The following is a 17,790-nucleotide window of genomic DNA, read 5'->3' on the forward strand; positions in this document are numbered from 1 at the left end:
TATAAATGTATCACCAGCGATTCTGCGGGGGAAATTATCACATGACTTCCAGCTTCCGGGGGTTATACTGAGGTTACATATTATTAATTTTTTGTAAAGGACGAAACAGTTCTGTCCGCAGATTGAGTATTAATTTGTGTAAGTAAGTTGTGAACAAGGCGCAGCTGGCTAATAGTAATGGCTGTGTGCGAGTATGTTTGCGTGTGTGTCTGCATATGCGTACTGCTATACCGGCACCGCAAGAAGGAAATCAATTATAGGACATCTTGGGAGTAAATAGTTGGTGAGCGGAGCATCACATTCACGCGAAACACAAGATTGGATCAAGAGTCACACTTTTTCACTGACTGGGTGTGAAAATCGCAATGCTGAATCAAGTACATGTACATGTTTCATGCAGTCGTTTTCAGGGCTCCTTTCCAAATTGCACAAGCATTATTTTGACTACGTTCCAGGTTTTCTTCCGTAGCGGCGTGGACTGTGGGCTTCACCGCATACGTAAATATGTCCACCAGTGACCTTCTATGACACTACAGGTAAAGGTTGTTGGTTGGTTGGATGGTTTTATTTTACTTCGCACATTCAAACGGGATGACGACCCAATAAAATGATGGCGAAGGCTTAGCCTAGAAGTGGCTATGGAAGAATATAGTAAAGGAACCCAAATGACTACTCAAGCTGCTCTCTCTTTCTCTCTCTCTCTCTCTTTCTCTCTTTCTCTCACTCTCTCTCTTTCCAAAGTAAAATGTTCGGCTGATTGCCACGCGGTTCAAATATCGACAGCAACACTATAACCAGCCACTGCCGCATTATGTTACGAGAAACGACTCGAGAAAGTTAGTGAAATGTTCCTTGTTGTGCCACGAGGAAGATAAGTTGATTACGAAGCGGCAATGTGTAGACCCTTATAGACGTCACGAGACCTCACAGCAGGTGATAATCCACATCTAGAAAGACATTGGGTTCCCGGTGACTGGTGCTGCTACGGCCTCGTCTGCGGCGAAGCACTTCGCGCCCCTGCACAAGCCACAGTGCGTTTTACCGTACTCTTGAGGCCAGCGCTAGCAGCTTCCCATCCACTGCCACGCATTGGTCGAGGTCTGCTGCCGCCGAACTCCGGCACTTGCCGCATGCATGCTATGCGCGAAGCGTAAATGACTAGCAGTTTAGTCAGGACGCCTCTCATTCTTCTCACTTGCAGGACTTGCCAGTGGCAGTAGTCATAGTGGTAGTAGTAGTGAGTGATGCCGGTAGTAGTTGGGCTGGCTGCACCACTAGCAGTAGCATTTCGCACTAGCATTTCGCACTAGCACTGTAGCAGCAGCAGTTCAACAGACAACAGTAGAGGACGTGGATGAAGGCTGGGCAGGAAAGTGCCATCCCGTCGTCCGTCGACTTGTGCCACTGAAAGCGGAGCAGACGCGAGAGACGGCGGGGTCGATGCCAAAGCGAAGGAGGCCTTATAACCCATGACTTGCCCTCAGCTCCGCCAGTCGTGGAAAGGGCTTAGTGACCAGAACAGCTCACTTCTTCGTCTTCTTCTTCACTTCAACCCTTACCTGAATTCCTCGTCTCTTACCACTAATATTGACAGGCAAAATGACCAGTCAACTCGCAATGATTCCTCTCTCACTGCTTGCAGCTTGCCTGCTGCTGACCTCGTGCTATGGTAAGGCTTGAGTGGCAATGCTGATTTCTCCCAAATGTTCTTGTTTTACTACGTCAAGCTCTTTGATTTGCATCTGCACATCTAGCTTCGGATTAGGGCAAAGCAGCCGTAGTGCACACCTGCTAGTGGTTTGGCCTCGGGCGCATTGGGTGTCAAATTCTATCCTCAATCTGTACTCCAGCTCAAGCGCTCCTGCAAACGTGAATAATAATTATTATTATTCTAACACGTTGGCTGCGCGCGCTGCGGATATCCGGGGAGAGCTATCCATCCCCGTCTTTCGTAGTCCATCAACACGCTCGCAAATCAGTATCAATGTGTTGATAGGCGGGGATTTTGTTTATGTGTTGTGTGCGTGCGTGTGTGTGTGTGTGTGTGTGTGTGTGTGTGTGTGTGTGTGTGTGTGTGTGTGTGTGTGTGTGTGTGCCCGTGTTGTCCTGGCTCTCCTTATTGTTGTTCGTGCAGCGCGACCATCACGGCTTAGGCGAGATCATCCGTCCGGTGTTCGACGACGCTCCTCGGACGACGACCTATTCAGCCAGCAGCGGACTGCTAACGACCTAGAAGCGTCGGAAACGGGAAATGCGCCTTGGACCTGTACACTCCGGTCGAGACAATACTACTTTTCAATCAGTAAGAGCAATGTCGCCACTTTTCTTCTCAAACTCATGTAGATGTACACTTCAGTTCAGGTGCTCAATCATCATAAATTTAGGGTTCACCTTTGCCCGATGATTCCTGCTTGTTCTGTGGCGTAAAAGTCCGTACGTCAACGCAGGAGTCATTTTATCTCTTTATCTTTTCGCCTCGTGGCCAGGAAGCCCATAGGGCCTGATGTCAAACATGACACGGTTCCAGGGCGGAATATCTTGTACGATCTACATGATGATAGCGCTGGGTCTACTAATACTTCGTGAAATAGTTCAGAACTGTTGTAAGACGGTCTGCTGTTGGGCACGTGTCACTCGGCGAGAAAGCGTGTACACAGGCGAGTAGTTCGAGCAGTTTGTGGAACACTTGGGAACGATAAGCACGTGCATCGAACCACTTTGTGTTTGACCAGGTCCTCCAGCGTAGACGTTAGGTCTCCGCAACAGCATTCATGGATGGAGAAGATTCTCACTTTGGAGCAGGGGCATGGAATACACTGATGATGTACTTCCAAATACTTCGTCCTACCAGCAGTTTGGTTTCATGCAGGGAGTGGTATAAACACTGCTCATGGAAAAGCTAACAAATCATCTCATCAGCAGCAGCAGACTGATAGGGCCAAGGCGTCTTGGGCTAGGGTAGGATAATAGAAGAAGCATATCCATGCAGGGAATGCACCTCAATGCCAGGTGATTGCAAGTGTGATTCATGGCCTATCAAGAATTTCAAAGATTCAAGTGGCTGTCACATTGCATTCCTCCGGCTGTTTTACCGACATAGAAGAAGAACTTCTCCGTAGGAGAAGCATACACATGCAGGGCCTCACTTCTGTAGTTAGTGTGATGAGGTCACCGCAAAGTACTCAGTAATAGAAGTATCCTTGACACAAGGTTCAACTCGACTGATATTCTTGCCCTGTATGTCAGCATTTGGAACTTGCTAAAGTACAGATGTTCAGTTGGGGACTTCAGTCAACCAAATAACGGCGGCATGGTCAAACAGTGTACATGTTTGGGACTTTTTTCTAATGTGAAAATCTAAAAAGGCCAAAAGGAAATTTGTTTAGTGCATTTTTATTACATGCTGTAGATGCTGTACATGCTGTAGTTTGTAATAATTATTATAAGGCTGGGGACGTAGGCCGCGTAGAGATGGCACACACATTGGTATTGACTGCACCTCTAGAATGTGGTTCAGGGTATTCACTGGGACGCATGCTGCTGCTGCTGCTGCTGCCATAATGGAACTATGTTGTACAGACACTTGCTTGCATAGGCAACCAGCACCAGCCAGCATTATGATATACAGCAGTGCCAGTAGCATAGGCAGGCACCTCTGCATGGCAAGCTCTATGTATGGCGTGAAGGCATGCAGATGAGTAGATGAAGATGCTGTCATGACGAATGTACTTCAGTCTTGTACTGAGCTGCACGTCCATAGTCCGTATGGATGGACATTGCCAATCTGGTCAACTAGTCAACACCATCATCTCTTGGCGGAGGTGTTCAGTGTGTGGGTATTGCTATTAGTGAAACAGAAGCTTGGCCCACTTGGTGGGATGGAGAGGCAGCACTCCCAGCCACTCAGAGCTGGAAGAGCTGAGGGAAAAAGGTAACAGATTTCTCTCAGATTGAACTCTTTGGGAAACCCTTCTTACCAGCTAACTGACAAGGTGTACCATCTGGAGAGAATCACTGCAATGAATAGCTATATACTAGCTCCCATCCGGGCCTGGTCTAGACCTAAGCACCAAATCACTCTTGGGCATCCTTTCAAACAGGGAATTCTATTGATTTCGACTGTGTGCAATAGTGCACACACACACATACACATAAACACACACATCCACTCCTGCTGGGGCACAGTGCATGCAGGATGCTCAGTCTCCTCTCTTATTGGGTTATGACGGGGTAAAGTCCTGGCCAAGCATTCCAGCAGGGTCTTGTAGCTCTATTAGCTCTCATATGTTGTACAGTGCCATCTTGTGCCAGCACAATTTAACTAATGTTACTTTGATAGTATCAACGTTGCGAAATGGAGTTCAGAAACTACTCGGCCTGCTCATCTAAGCCAGTGGCAGTGTACCACCAGTCGTTAATATGTACCTGCTTCAGAGTACCTTGGAATGCTCTGCAAGCATTTTTCACGCTCACCATACATGCACATGCGTATTCGACAGTGATATTAACATGCCTGCATGCTTCCAAACGGTGTACACATGTATTTGATTGGGTATTTGTGTGCGTCTTGTGTGTGTGTGTGTGTGTGTGTGTGTGTGTGTGCGTCTTGTGTGTGTGTGTGTGTGTGTGTGTGTGTGTGTGTGTGTGTGTGTGTGTGTGTGTGTGTGTGTGTGTGTGTGTGTGTGTGCGCTTATGTACATTGTGCAGCACCATCAAAAACTGTTATCAACGTCGAGCAGGCAGAATGCCATCAGCACGAGGGATTGTACGTTCCTGTGAATGATACTACCACTGGACCAACAGGGCCGTCGCTGGCCTGGACGGACAGCAAGTTTATTGTGAGTTGATGAACATGTTCTACTGAAATTGATCATGTTCCAAGACTGTGTTGCTAAGTATGACAAATTCACGCTAGTGAAGTAGGGTGGTTAAAGAGTAGAGTGTACCGTAAATCATTAGGGTCTCTGTGTCCTCTTCAACAAGAATATGATAGAGAAGTGCCTATGGATTGCAAGGTTGTTGCAAGGTTGTCAATGTGTGCTTATGCTTGCATGTGTGTGTGTGCGTGTGTGTGTGTGTGTGTGTGTGTGTGTGTTCTGTGTGTCCAGACATGTCATGGTGACGAGGTGTGTTTGCCGGCAGGTGTGACAAATGAAGATTATCGCACAGTGCTCGGTTTGAGGAAGACGAGGCGGGCTCACCGCTGCAAGTGCTTCTCCGTCCGTGAGCCATGTCGTCCTGTCAAGCACATCGAGATCTTCTTTCCCAATACGCCATTCAGGACATGGGTTGACACAAAGCGCTGCGTTGGCTCATGTCCATCTTTAGGCCGCCGAGGATTGATCAGTCAATCTTGCCGACCCACCAGGACTCGTACCATCACAATTCCAGGTCCAAACGGAGCGCATTGTGTCAACATCACCCAAGAGTGTGGTTGTGCGCTGAGCTGCTATCGCACCTCATATGACATGATCTTCATCGAGCAGCAGACGGATGCCATTACAGGCCAAAAGACTTTTCGAAATCGGGTAAGCAAAAGCTGAGTTCACCTGTGTATCAGAAACATTTAGTCACTCTAGTAGATTTCAATCTGCGAACCTGTGTACCTTTCCCCTGTGTACCTTTCCCTCTTTCTCATTATGCATGTGGTACTGCATGGTAAAGTTTGAAAGCGGACACAAAACTTTCTCCGGCGGAATAATATGTCACTAACCATCAAACAAGACAAACAATAAGAGCACGGAAAAGTGTTTTAACTCTGAGTTGCACGCACGGTTAACGCGATCATCAGAAAACAGTAATGCAGTCACTAACCATCATCATGTTCTGCCATGCTATGTTTGCAGACGATAGATGTTGGCATCTGCCAAGGCTCATGTGCACAGCGAGTAAGAGAGGAGTGCGCCGAGAATGAACCCAATGGCAATGGCACAGCAATGTAAGCAACAGTCTCATGTCAGTGTTGTTGCCATGACAATGGAGGTTCTCCCCGACAGTACAAGTGCATGCTAGTAGCGGGGGGGGGGGGGGAGGAGGCTGAATGAATTCCTAGAGAGAGAGAGAGAGAGAGAGAGAGAGAGAGAGAGAGAGAGAGAGAGAGAGAGAGAGAGAGAGAGAGAGAGAGAGAGAGAGAGAGAGAGAGAGAGAGAGAGAGAGAGAGAGAGAGAGATGAGAGAGAGAGGCCGTGACCTCACTGATCCACGTGGATTGTCCGTTGTGCTTATTTCCTTCATGCAGTGATCCGGGACTCAAGAACCTTCTAACCGATGTCTGCGTTGGAAAGGTGAAAAACCTCACGGAGTGCGTGCCCAATATCGTGGAAACGGTTAGGTTCAACTCAACGAAAGGAGAAATTGAAGTGCCTATCATCAAGGACTGCACATGTGTACCACATGACCTATTGTAGCATGTGTCGCCAGCCATTCACACTTCACTCTGACATGCCATCAGCAACAGGCAAATACACCCCTCTGCCTCGTCTTCTTCCCCTCCTCCTCTTCAAGCCAGCAGTGAGGAGGCATGAAAGAGCAGGCAACTCACTATCTCTAGTGTGATGAGTATCCGCGGCGTCCTGCCCTCTGACATGCTCACTTGATCAACCTTCTGACGTTACTTTTTTTATTTGTTTAATATCACCAATACCCGTGCCGTCTCCGAAGCCGTCAGCTGCATTTGCCCACTTGCTATGTCAACCTTCACAATGTCGGACTATGACGTTTCTCACGCTTGACTTTTGATTTCTTTGATTCCCTCACTGAGACATTTTCACCACATTCCCACCGACCTTCAGACAACGGCCAGCATCACGAAGAGACCTAAATGCCAGAGCGAGTGCGCAACTCATCGGCAGCACGGCACACAAAAGCGGAAGTAATCCCACGCGGCGTATCGTCCCACGGCAAGAAAAGCCGGTGGCACACCACCGTATGCAACTGCACAGTTCAGAACTTCCTTCATGGGCCGTGGCTTTCATGATCTTGACCTCACGTCCAGAGTTGCAAATTCTGATCCATGCGCTCTCTTGCCAATGCAGTATTGATATTTTCCCCTTACCCCATTTTCCCCTTCACTGCGCAGCTATTCGCCCAGCTTGACTAGCCTTTGGATCACTTTATCTGGACGAACATAATCACAGAGCACGGTTTCTGACCATCAGCCTCACCATGCAAGTCACCAGGCACATGTATGCCTTCTAGCACTGGACACATTGCCAATGCAAATTCAAAGACCTATATCAGTTTTTTTTCTTTCTTTCATCTATCTTCTATTGTGTCCGTTCCTGCCGTTGCCCAGTCGGCAGCAAATGGCACAATTCATCATATGAAAGAGGCTCAATATTCACCTAAATCTTCTCGGCTGGCCCACTGTCATGTATTGCGTACCAGTTACGTAGTGTACTGTAATCCGCAGTGCAAATGAGTGCAAGCGCATGGGGGTGATACTCTCGCTACCCCGTTGCCAAGGAAACCAGTCCATCTGCCCCTCCAAGAATGCTAGGTAAGCGATCTACGTGCAAATGAAGACCACTGTGCTCACAGACATCGCCAAAGGAACATACAGAGAGAAATGAATAGCCCTGGACTGCATAGTCTTGGTGTTATACTGAAAGAATGAATAGCCCTGGATTGCATTGTCTTGGTGTAATACTGAAAGCCCAGGCACTCACCGGACCATCATTCAACATTATTATTAATATTTTTACTCCACAACAGAACAACAAGGACAATCAAGGCTTGTTTGCTGCTACTTAAGTAGCAGCACACAAGCCTTGATTGTCCTTGTTGTTCTGTTGTGTATTACGCTCTGCCTTTGTGATGTTGAGCACTGTCAGCACTCTGGGTACGTCCTTCGGTATTTTTACTCCACCACAGCCAGCAGGTGCTATGGCATCTCAGCGGTCAGTGACCACGCCCCAGAGCTGCAACGCCGGGCTGTCATGGACTTCTTTTTTTCTCTATCAAAATATCAATAATTGATCCCAGCACAGATTCGTATGTACCGGTACTTGTAGGAGAAATACATGTAGCTGCTCAATATCAACACCAGTTCAACACCAAGTAGAAGCCAGCGCAGGAAAAGATCTGATGGCTTGATGATGCTCGGGCAAACGACTTTCTTCCCGATTCTCGAACGAGGGAGCTGCACGACGGAGCAGGTCAGATTGCAGCAGACTAGTGCGTACTCACTTCAACGCAGGTGCACGCGCATGCCTGCGCCGCGCAGGCACGCATTCACACAGGCAAACCATGCTGGCAAGATACTGGCTGAGTGTTTGCGGGGCACATGCCAGTGGCTGCCGTCTTGACGTAAACGTGTCCTCCAGCAGACGCAGCAGCAGTAGCCGACGGTGGCAGTAGCCGAGAGTAGTGACGGTGTCAGATTAATACAGACATCCCTTTTGCGCAGGCACATGGACTAGGATGAGCCTTCCTCTCCTGCCAATCCTTGAACAGCTGTGCAAGCTCAACATGAGCCATGAGAGGATGGATGAGTGCATCACCAATGTACCGGTGGCGTACTCAAACAAGTGAGTGCTTGCAACACACACACACACACACACACACACACACACACACACACACACACACACACACACACACACACACACACACACACACACACACACACACATCCAGCTGGGTGAGACCATCACTGGATCTGGCTCTTCCTGAGAGTAGCAAAGGTCAGGTACCCAGTATGGCCTGGAACACGACCTGCAGACAGCGCAGTCCTGCATACTGCTGCCATGTTGGGCCCCGCATTCGCAACGCCAGCATTCCCATTCCCGTTGCTGGCACTACTAGATGCCATGCTCGAAGAAGGGGTAGAGTCTTCTGGCTGGTTGCCTGCTGAATCTTTCTTGGATTGCTGTTCCAGTCCAGGACTGCGAGTGGTACTGCTCTGCCGGCCGCCGCCATCACGGCCCTGGCCACCGCGACCCCTTCCCCGACCTCGGCCTCGACCAGCATCATTCTGACCGTTTGAATTGGATGACAATGACGACGGTTTTGAGTTGTCCATGATCTTCAGTTTCGTCAACTCCAACGCAAGCAGACGACCTTCTCCGAGCTTGCTACCTGCTGACTCCCCACCACTGCTTGCCACTGGCTTGCTTGCTGCTGGCGTAGTAGTCAGCTCTAAGGTGGATGATGCTGCAGTCGGGGGATCATCCGCTGTAACCGTTGACGTAGCACAGTCTTGACCACCAGCAGCAGCCTTCTCTCCTGCCACTGTATGGCTCACTGGTTCACTGGTGCTATCTACCTGCTGCACTGAAGATGACGACCTGACACCTGAACACACACACAAAAAAACACAACAAAGATCGTGTTGGCATGAAACAGAGGCTATCTTGCGAAATGTCACTGCCTCACACACGCGCTACACAATACACACTGAGACTGGTCCTTGCGCCAAACGAACCTGTAGCCGGTCTCTTCGCCACGGGTATCAGGTCCTCCTCGTGACCTCGCTTGCCTTGCCGCGTGCCAGAGTCCAAGTCAGTGGAACATGCAGATGATGACTGTACCGACGCAGTGCTCTGACTGGTACTGTTCTCGGATGCAGATGATGACTGTGCCGACGCAGTGCTCTGACTGGTACTGTTCTCGGATGCGTCTACGGTCACCGTGCTGGGTGTGGATTGAGATGCTGACGCTCTGCTTGTGCCTTCACTGTCAATGGCCACCTGGCCACGAGCAGCACTATCTTCTGTACTCTGAGCACTGCTACTATCTCCGGCAGTGGCCCTCTCTCCCTAGAAAAGAGAAGAAATCAGAAACACACGGCAAAGTGCCAAACAAAACAAAAAAACTGAATATTCCTCCACTTCTTCAGTAACATCCACTTTGCAAGTAAGTCAAGCCTAATACATGTACCAATGGTAGTGAAAAGCAGCAAAGGTACCAGCCTGCCACAAACTTGCCAATACCAGTCCTGACGAATGCTACATGCACGGAATTTGGCGTTGGGGCAAACTGCTCCTGTTCATTGCAGTGCTAATTCAAGTACTCTAATTTCAGAAATTTTCGGTGCTCAATATTTTCGGTATGATGGCAACAGGCTAGGTTAGGAGAACAGAAATTTTCGGTACAGAGAAGCAGTTCCCTATTGGATTATGTGTGTTCGTGTTTGTTCGGTGTATTGAAATTTCAGGTATGAAACAGACGCACCGGAAGTACCGAAAATAGAAGTACACCGAAAATTCGTGAAATGACAGTAGCTTGTCAATAGATGTACTTGTACAAACAGGCCAGCATCACCTGAAGCTGCGACCAGCAAGCGGTACTGTGGCCACTGCAACACCAGGCAAGTGAATATACCATGCTCTTACTGGCAAGCGAGTGACAAGACGACGGCAACACGTGAAGTTAGGCTCTGCCAAGTAGACCGTTGTAGGCTGCAGGTCACGGGACAGGCATTCGAACGTCTGGATATCTAGAGAGCAGAGAGTGAAGCAGAACATAAACACCATCTCATTGCACTGCATGGACATTCGTGATCGGAGAAATTCTTAAGATTACATTCTCCTGGTTTCATTCCACACCATGACTCTACTAGAGCACAGCTGTGGTACGCAGTAGCATCGATCAACGACATCAAGTCACACATGAAACTGCAGTTTAGGAAGAATTGCACGCTTTCTAATCTGGTTTCCTTGACGCGCCCTCCCCGCACCCTCAAGGTCAAGTCTCAACGCATGTAATATGGCATGATTGGCAATCTTCATGTTTCCTTATTGGAGTGAGACACTCACCTGGGACACACACGCACAGAGTCTTGCTCGAAGTAACAAAAACCAATACAGGTGAAATCCTGATAATTCGAACCTCAAAATGCCAGGAAAAAACTTCTAATTATCCGGACATTCTATTTATCCAAACATGAACCGACAACACAATATGTATGTCAAAATGCTCTCATGGTCACGCAGAGTTGCGCTATGGACCTTAGACACAGATTTCACGGATACTGAACTGACCGGCATAGCCTGCTCATGCAAACTGAACTGACCAGTACAGTGTACAGTAAACTTTGAATTACACTTTGCTAACTTCGAATTATCAGCACAAATCCCACACATTTTCTATGTAAGTGGAATCTGTGGGACTTCTAATTAACCGGACATGTCCAATTCGAGGTTCGAATTATCAGAAAATTTTACGTGGGAATCGTATTGATAGAAATCGGTCCTGGAAAAACTTCTAATTAAGCGGTATGTTCGAATTAAGCCATATTCGAATTATCAGGATTCCACCTGTACTAGTAGCCTCTGCCCGTAAGCCTCTGTGGGCACCCAGCGGTTTACCGAGCTCCACTTGTGTTATAGTTATCTTTTACCAGATGAATAATCTACTATTATCCATAACATACCGTAGATGCACTTCAAAATAAATAATATTTTGTGCATTGCAAAGCCGCCCTTATTCTGCAACGTGTAATGACTCCGCTCGTCAATTGCCCAGAGTCTGCTGATACAGTGGCACTACGGCCACAACAGCGGTACAATGTATCATTTTTTGCCATCGAGTATGTCTTAGCATGTTCATGCTCCAGGTCTACAGCAATTTGAAGTGATCTTTCAGAACCCTGTGGGTCATGCCATGTTCCTGTGTACTTGTAACAACGAGCAGGAAAGAAATACTGTAAAACTTGTAATTCGAGGTGTATTCAGATTTCGGTGTCCGGGACCTGCCAGGTTTCAGGTGTAATGTAGAATCAGGTGACCAGCATTCCATTCACATACAGTGCAGACTCTAGTGCCTTTAGGTGTAATCTAAAAATTAGGGGCCTGGTTTCTCTACTGAAATCACCGAAATCAAAGTTACACCGAAAATGATGTGTACTATGTTACGTAGTACGTACCATGAAAACCTTGGGAATGCAGAGCAGCACACGTCTGCTGGGTCTGCTCAATGCAAGGCGAGAATGAGCAAAGTCTGCCGCACTCATTCTAAGTGCACACACAGATGAAGGTACACACCCACACACACACATGTGCATGTGCATGGAAGCACGAACAAACGCACACACGCAAGCATGCATGTGCGCACAAACACACACACACACACACACACACACACACACACACACACACACACACACACAATTACTATCAGGCTCCACATGACATACATACGCACAGGCAGGCAGAAAGAGACATTATACTAATAACCAGTGAAATCGAGATGGATGAATGAGCCAGTGAAATTGGTATGTATGGATACGACAGCGGTGGGTTCATTTCATTTCAGCCTTGCATACCGGTATCTTTGCAACAGCTGCACGAAAATCCATGGCCCTATACCCATGGACTGGATATACACCCACACCATGCACACATACCCTCCCGTAGCCACGATAGTGGACAAGATCCGAATGAAACAGATCAAGACTAATGCCAGATATCTGCCTAATCAATACAATTGGCGAAGCCATGTGAATCGACCACCAGTGCACACCTGGTTTACACCACACGGAGTGCATCGGAACAGGACCGCCAAGACAGTTACCTACGCACGCTCACTTGCTGGGGTAATCAGTATAGACAGCACGCTGCTTTGACAGAGGCAGAAGCTAGATGCACTGGTACCACACGCACACACGGATACACACACACACACACACACACACACACACACACACACACACATTCATGCCGTGACTGCCATAGACAACAATGTACCTTTAGGACTTTGCGAGCATGGACAATGGCCTTCTCAGACATGGGAAGATCCAGCACCACTGTTGAAAGAGGAAAAAACCCAAAACAAGACAGGAGAGGTTCGTAACCATAACACATCACACACATACATAGCATACATAACAACGTGCACACAAAAGTACTGTACTCACTGGATTAGAAGCCCCTCTCGAATAAACGTCCCCATGCAACGACCGCTTGAAATACATGTAATACAAGCCCCTCTCGAATAGGCGCCCCTCTTGAACAGAGCCTCCTCGAAATAGGCATTGAAAACTAGAAGCCCCCCGCTTCTAAGCGAGCGAGTACGGATGTGCACATACACACTGTGGAGTGTCGATAAACTGACCAGAGCACAGCTACCAGTGCCCACTAGCAAACAGCAACTCAAACACAGAGGTGTCCCGTGAAAATAGGATACCAGCCCCAGGCACTGACACACTCCAGGTCCTCGAAATAATGCCATGGGGATGCATGTTGATGGCAACATGTAGCTATGCATCCTGTGCGCCATTTGAATGGTGCTTAGGTTGGATAAATCAGGAAAAAACTCTTAACGTGCCTTCAATTCAGTGCAAACAGGTACAGTAAAACCTGGTTTAAGCGACCACCCCACGGTGCAAGCAAAAGCGGTCGCTAAAGCCAGGTGGTCTTTAGAACCAGGTGCCACAGTGTTTGTGTAGAACTGCCGGTGCATGGAAAACGGTCGTTAAGAGCAGGTGGTCGCCAAACACAGAGGTCGCTTACACCAGGTTTTACTGTATTTCGGATAATGCATCGTTTGGATAGTTGATATTTATTATTGCGGGAGTTGAAGAAAACGTCTGAAGAAAACGTTGACTGTTACCACCAGGACTTGAACCAGGGACCTTTGCTTGAGGCCAGCGATGCTCTAACTACTGAGCTATGGTGTAGCTGTCATCCCAGCAGAGACCATTCAACATTTTTTTTCTTCAGACTTGGATAGTGGACGTTCGGAAAATCGGCTTTCCAGTTCCTACTGTACTTGACGGTCCACCCAGTACAGTGGCACTGCACTGGACTCTAGTAAGCACGTCTTTATCTTACCTGCATCAGCCACATTCTCCAGGAAGTAGCCATTCTTCAGCACATCGTTGAAAGTCACGGTGACATGCTCACCGATACCGTGATTATCAAACTCTTTCCTACAGTACACAATAACACACAGCACACATGCAGAACACACCAAGAGCCACACTTGATTTAGCTACAGTCACGGACGATATTAGTGTAGATTGCAGGCTACTAACACCAGAGACACATTGCTTCCAAGCTCCCATAGTTGCTGTACGAGCATGGTCATTGCAATGACACAAAGTCTAAAGCTTCCCGTGTGCATGTACAGTAGTCAGCGAGTTTCGCCTGTACAGCAAAGCAACGCACACAACTTACCTTGCCTCCTCCGCACGCTTCTTGTGGAACTCGTACGTAAAGAGATGACCAGTTGGCTTGACCGCACGGATCAGTGCATGAGACAAGGAACCACTACCCGTACCTACGTACACAATCAGACACAAGTACGTGCACAGTTAGAAGACAACTTTTTAAACAGAATAAGGAAGGCATTGCAGTGGACATGCCTCTGCAGCATGATGCATACACAGTACACAGTATACTTCAAAGTACATCAGTACATGTAGTGAGCTAGAATCAGAGATCTCCAAGTACAGCTGTATCTAAAAAATAACGTCACGGTTCGTGTGAGACCCAGTTGGACTGTGTTTTCCACTTCGGTAGGAACGCCACCGCCCTCAAGAATCAAGGCGCAGACGCAGCTCCTAGAGGCGGTGTACAGTACATGTATGTCAGACGATAATTACAAGACAAAGTCAGAAACTGAAACGCGTTTTAAACACGAGGACGGTGTGAAAATGATCAACATCACTCACCTGATTCGAAGACCACCTTCCCCGGTTGTAGCTGAAGCATAGTGATGATAAAGCTGATGTCATGTGCGTACAGTACTTGTGTGCGATGTGTCAAGTTGATAGTCCAGAGTTCCGGTGTCAAGCGTAACGCGTGTACGTAGCCACGCGCGTTCATGGTCAGAACCTAGTCACCAGCGGCAAGCAGCAACAATACAATAATACAGCGATAATCCAATCAGAAATGGTCAATGGACATCTCCGTGTGCATACTCTGGCGCACGATGTGCCTGGACAAACGGAGCTGAAGATAGAGTACGATGATATTGCTCTCTCTCTCTCTCTCTCTCTCTCTCTCTCTCTCCCTCTCCCTCTCCCTCTCCCTCTCCCTCTCCCTCTCCCTCTCTCTCTCTCTCTCTCTCTCTCTCTCTCTCTCTCTCTCTCTCTCTCTCTCTCTCTCCAGACACACTGCACTTGCTTATACACGCACATTTGCAAAGTCAAAGCATTACCTTGCAGCCATACGGCCGGCCAATCAACGAGTTGTGCGGCAGAGCTCCGAACGTCGTCTGAAGGACTTCGCCATCGCGTACCGTCAGTGCTTGTTGCTTCTTGCTTTCCTGCAGAAGAGAACATCATCAGACGAAACACCATCAGAATGTTCCACTAATAGCACAATGTACAAATAGGCAACTCCATCATAACGTTCCACTAAGAGCACAATGTACAAGTAGGCGCCAGTGCTCAGTCTACCTGAAACTCGTTATCCCAGGCCGACTTCACATTGCGCGCAGACGTACGGTACATATTGAGGAGGCTCCAACCCACAGTGGTTACCTCTGTTTTGTAGATGCATGTGCTCCCTACTTCCCCAAGAAACTCCTTACATCATTTCAGGTGAAGTAACCGACATGATAAGGCTGTTTGGGGTGGGTTTTTACATTTTAGGGATTTGTATCTTTTTATCAATTATTTTGGGCAGGAATTGCATGTTTTAGAGTATTCTCCAAAAAACTATTCCCTCAACCACTATCACAGGGCAACAGTACCGATATGATCCAAACATTTTCTTGTGGCACTCATCAGGAATCAATCACCACGATGGGGAAAAATCAGTGCGCGCGCGCTCAACCATCCCAGGAGCAACAGCTCAAACCAAACCCAATGTACGACCCTCCACTCTGAAGGGAAGTGTGTCTTCTCCTGGTGCAGGGGCCTCGCTTATTCTTCTCGTGCTAGACAGCCCCCCCCCTGGTCAAATGCTGAGACAGACACATGGCTGACCCCTGAAGCGGTGAACCTGTACACCCAGTTGAACCCACGTGCACTGTGTCGTGGGAGTACAATACACGGCCAAAGCCAGTGCATCCCAGTAGCCATCTCCCCAACTGGACACATAGCAGCAAATGTCCAGGCAGTTCACACACAGCAACAAGCCAAGGACACACAGCCTGTGACAGGCACATGCACGCAAACTCCATGAGTATCCAGCTCTGTGTACAGGCATACTGGTAATACTTACGAGTTGAATAATGACCGTGTCACCATTTCTGATGATGTCGCAGTCATCAAACTGTCCACCTGACACACTCTCCATCGCCATTACACATGTGAGCTATGCAAACAGCAAGCCAGAGAACAGAGCATAGAAACCCAGGACATGGATCACATACACTGGTACATGCACTTCCCCTATATGACTTTATGTACTCTATTTAAAATACACGTGTAATTAATAAATAAAAAATAATAAATTTCACGGTTCGCGTGAGACTCGGCTGGAAGCCGAGTTTTCCGCATCCGCCGTGGGAACGCCACCACCCTCTAGGATCAAAGGCGCAGATGCAGCGCCTAAACGGTGGGAGGTGAGTAGATCAGACCCACCACCAAGTGGTCAAAGACCAAAGTCCCATTAGCTGCATCCATGTTACCCTCGTGCCAGGACACGAGTTCCCAATTAACTGTGGGTCGCAGCACGGCTGGAAAAATTCCTTCCGCTTCCAAGCAGGACTTGAACCTGGTACCCTCTGTTTCTCAATCATGGTCTTAGACCATCCCACTATGCCTGCCCGGTACACGTGTAATTCAATTTTTTAAATGCGAACTTAACAGGACCAACATGTATAGGTCAGTGGTGCATGGGTCTGCTTACAGATAGCACGATCTAGTGCTCGGTGCATGGCCTAGTAGGGGAGTGTAAGTAAAAAGTAAAGTTGGCACATCCGTGTCACCACAAGCTATACAATCGTGTTTAGAAAGACAACCAGCTTAAGTTGTGGGGCCGTTCGGAGCTATCTATTGTTTTTGGTTTTTCAAAACATTTTTTAGGAAAATTTCAGCCCCACCCACCCAACCAAGGTAAAAAGAACTTCAACAAAAATTGATTCAATCTTAGGGCATGTTCGATTGGTAAGGATCGGGATCCAGATGTCAGATCCGTCGGATCCTTCAGATTCAACTGAACACTTTATTTTGGACCTTGACTGTTGCCACGTTGACAATGGCGGTCACAAGTCACCCAAAAGGGTGAACGTCGTACTCATCGCGTGCATCGTACAAAAGTCAACAAGCTCTATTTCCATCCACGTGTGCGTACCACAATGTGTACAAAAATGATTTTTACCCGCCATATACGCACAAAGGTCACATTTGGATCCGGTCAACCCTGCTCCCCGCTGTGGGTTGAACGGATCCAAATCCGAAGGATCCGGATCCGAATTCGACCAATCGAAAGGGTGCGAATCCAGTGGATCCGGTGGATCGGGATCCCGATCCTATCAATCGAACATGCCCTAAGGCATCCAGTAGCACTGGCAATTTTTCATGTGCCTTCAGTGCAAAACAGAACTCCTAAAACCCACCCACTAGTGCACTCCCCAAACGAAAACTTTCCATTTTGAAAAAAAAAAAGGAACCATGGGGAGTTTTTAACTGTATATGTATCTCCTGTAAACATCGCCCAGCCAACACTGAATACGTGGCAAAGGTGAACATGATATACGTATGTCTCTGAAGATTCATTGAACGAATTACAATGTAGAATGTACCACAGCTAACTTGTGTGTTTTCACCTTTGTTTGTCAACATGATAATTATAATGTACGTCTCTGAAGATTCATTGAACGGCTTGGAGAGTACTGCAGCTAACTTGTAGTGTGTTCACCTTTCAATACATCAATAATAGCAATTACCTTCAAGATA

At 47.8% G+C, this 17,790-nt stretch overlaps 2 protein-coding genes across 3 annotated transcripts in view; one reads left to right on the plus strand and one right to left on the minus strand.

The window, feature by feature from the left end:
• The first annotated feature begins 1,044 nt into the window (after window positions 1-1,044).
• On the plus strand, window positions 1,045-7,388 carry LOC135809633 (uncharacterized). The gene is made up of 6 exons (XM_065323022.1): window positions 1,045-1,669; window positions 2,135-2,302; window positions 4,708-4,838; window positions 5,109-5,528; window positions 5,847-5,938; window positions 6,238-7,388. Exons 1-6 carry the CDS (start codon window positions 1,600-1,602, stop codon window positions 6,404-6,406), a joined length of 1,050 nt encoding a protein of 349 aa, XP_065179094.1. The 5' UTR covers window positions 1,045-1,599; the 3' UTR covers window positions 6,407-7,388.
• A 503-nt stretch (window positions 7,389-7,891) lies between these two features.
• Window positions 7,892-17,790, minus strand: part of LOC135809632 (uncharacterized) — a 10,495-nt gene continuing 596 nt past the window's right edge. Inside the window, exons 1-11 of one of the 2 annotated variants that reach the window (XM_065323019.1) lie at window positions 17,781-17,790; window positions 16,112-16,204; window positions 15,102-15,209; window positions 14,614-14,776; window positions 14,117-14,219; window positions 13,772-13,869; window positions 12,686-12,744; window positions 11,866-11,953; window positions 10,334-10,437; window positions 9,424-9,757; window positions 7,892-9,293 (exon numbers count right to left, since the gene is read on the minus strand). The exon at window positions 17,781-17,790 is cut by the window's right edge and continues 222 nt beyond it. In XM_065323019.1, coding sequence (XP_065179091.1) covers window positions 8,650-9,293; window positions 9,424-9,757; window positions 10,334-10,437; window positions 11,866-11,953; window positions 12,686-12,744; window positions 13,772-13,869; window positions 14,117-14,219; window positions 14,614-14,776; window positions 15,102-15,209; window positions 16,112-16,192 — 1,782 coding nt within the window. In that variant the 5' untranslated portion in view covers window positions 16,193-16,204; window positions 17,781-17,790 and the 3' untranslated portion in view covers window positions 7,892-8,649. The remainder of the gene's footprint in view (window positions 9,294-9,423; window positions 9,758-10,333; window positions 10,438-11,865; window positions 11,954-12,685; window positions 12,745-13,771; window positions 13,870-14,116; window positions 14,220-14,613; window positions 14,777-15,101; window positions 15,210-16,111; window positions 16,205-17,780) is intronic. The other variant, XM_065323021.1, reaches the window with a different exon arrangement.

The sequence above is a fragment of the Sycon ciliatum genome, chromosome 2, assembly GCF_964019385.1.
Source record: "Sycon ciliatum chromosome 2, ocSycCili1.1, whole genome shotgun sequence".
Taxonomy (NCBI): domain Eukaryota; kingdom Metazoa; phylum Porifera; class Calcarea; order Leucosolenida; family Sycettidae; genus Sycon; species Sycon ciliatum.

Bases quoted from the DNA above. Each gene is read 5' to 3' on its own strand.
- LOC135809633 (XM_065323022.1), top strand. From the start codon at position 1,600: ATGACCAGTCAACTCGCAATGATTCCTCTCTCACTGCTTGCAGCTTGC. The intron at 2,303-4,707 runs GTAAGAGCAATG...TACATTGTGCAG, and splicing joins ACAATACTACTTTTCAATCA to CACCATCAAAAACTGTTATC. The intron at 4,839-5,108 runs GTGAGTTGATGA...CTGTGTGTCCAG, and splicing joins GGACGGACAGCAAGTTTATT to ACATGTCATGGTGACGAGGT.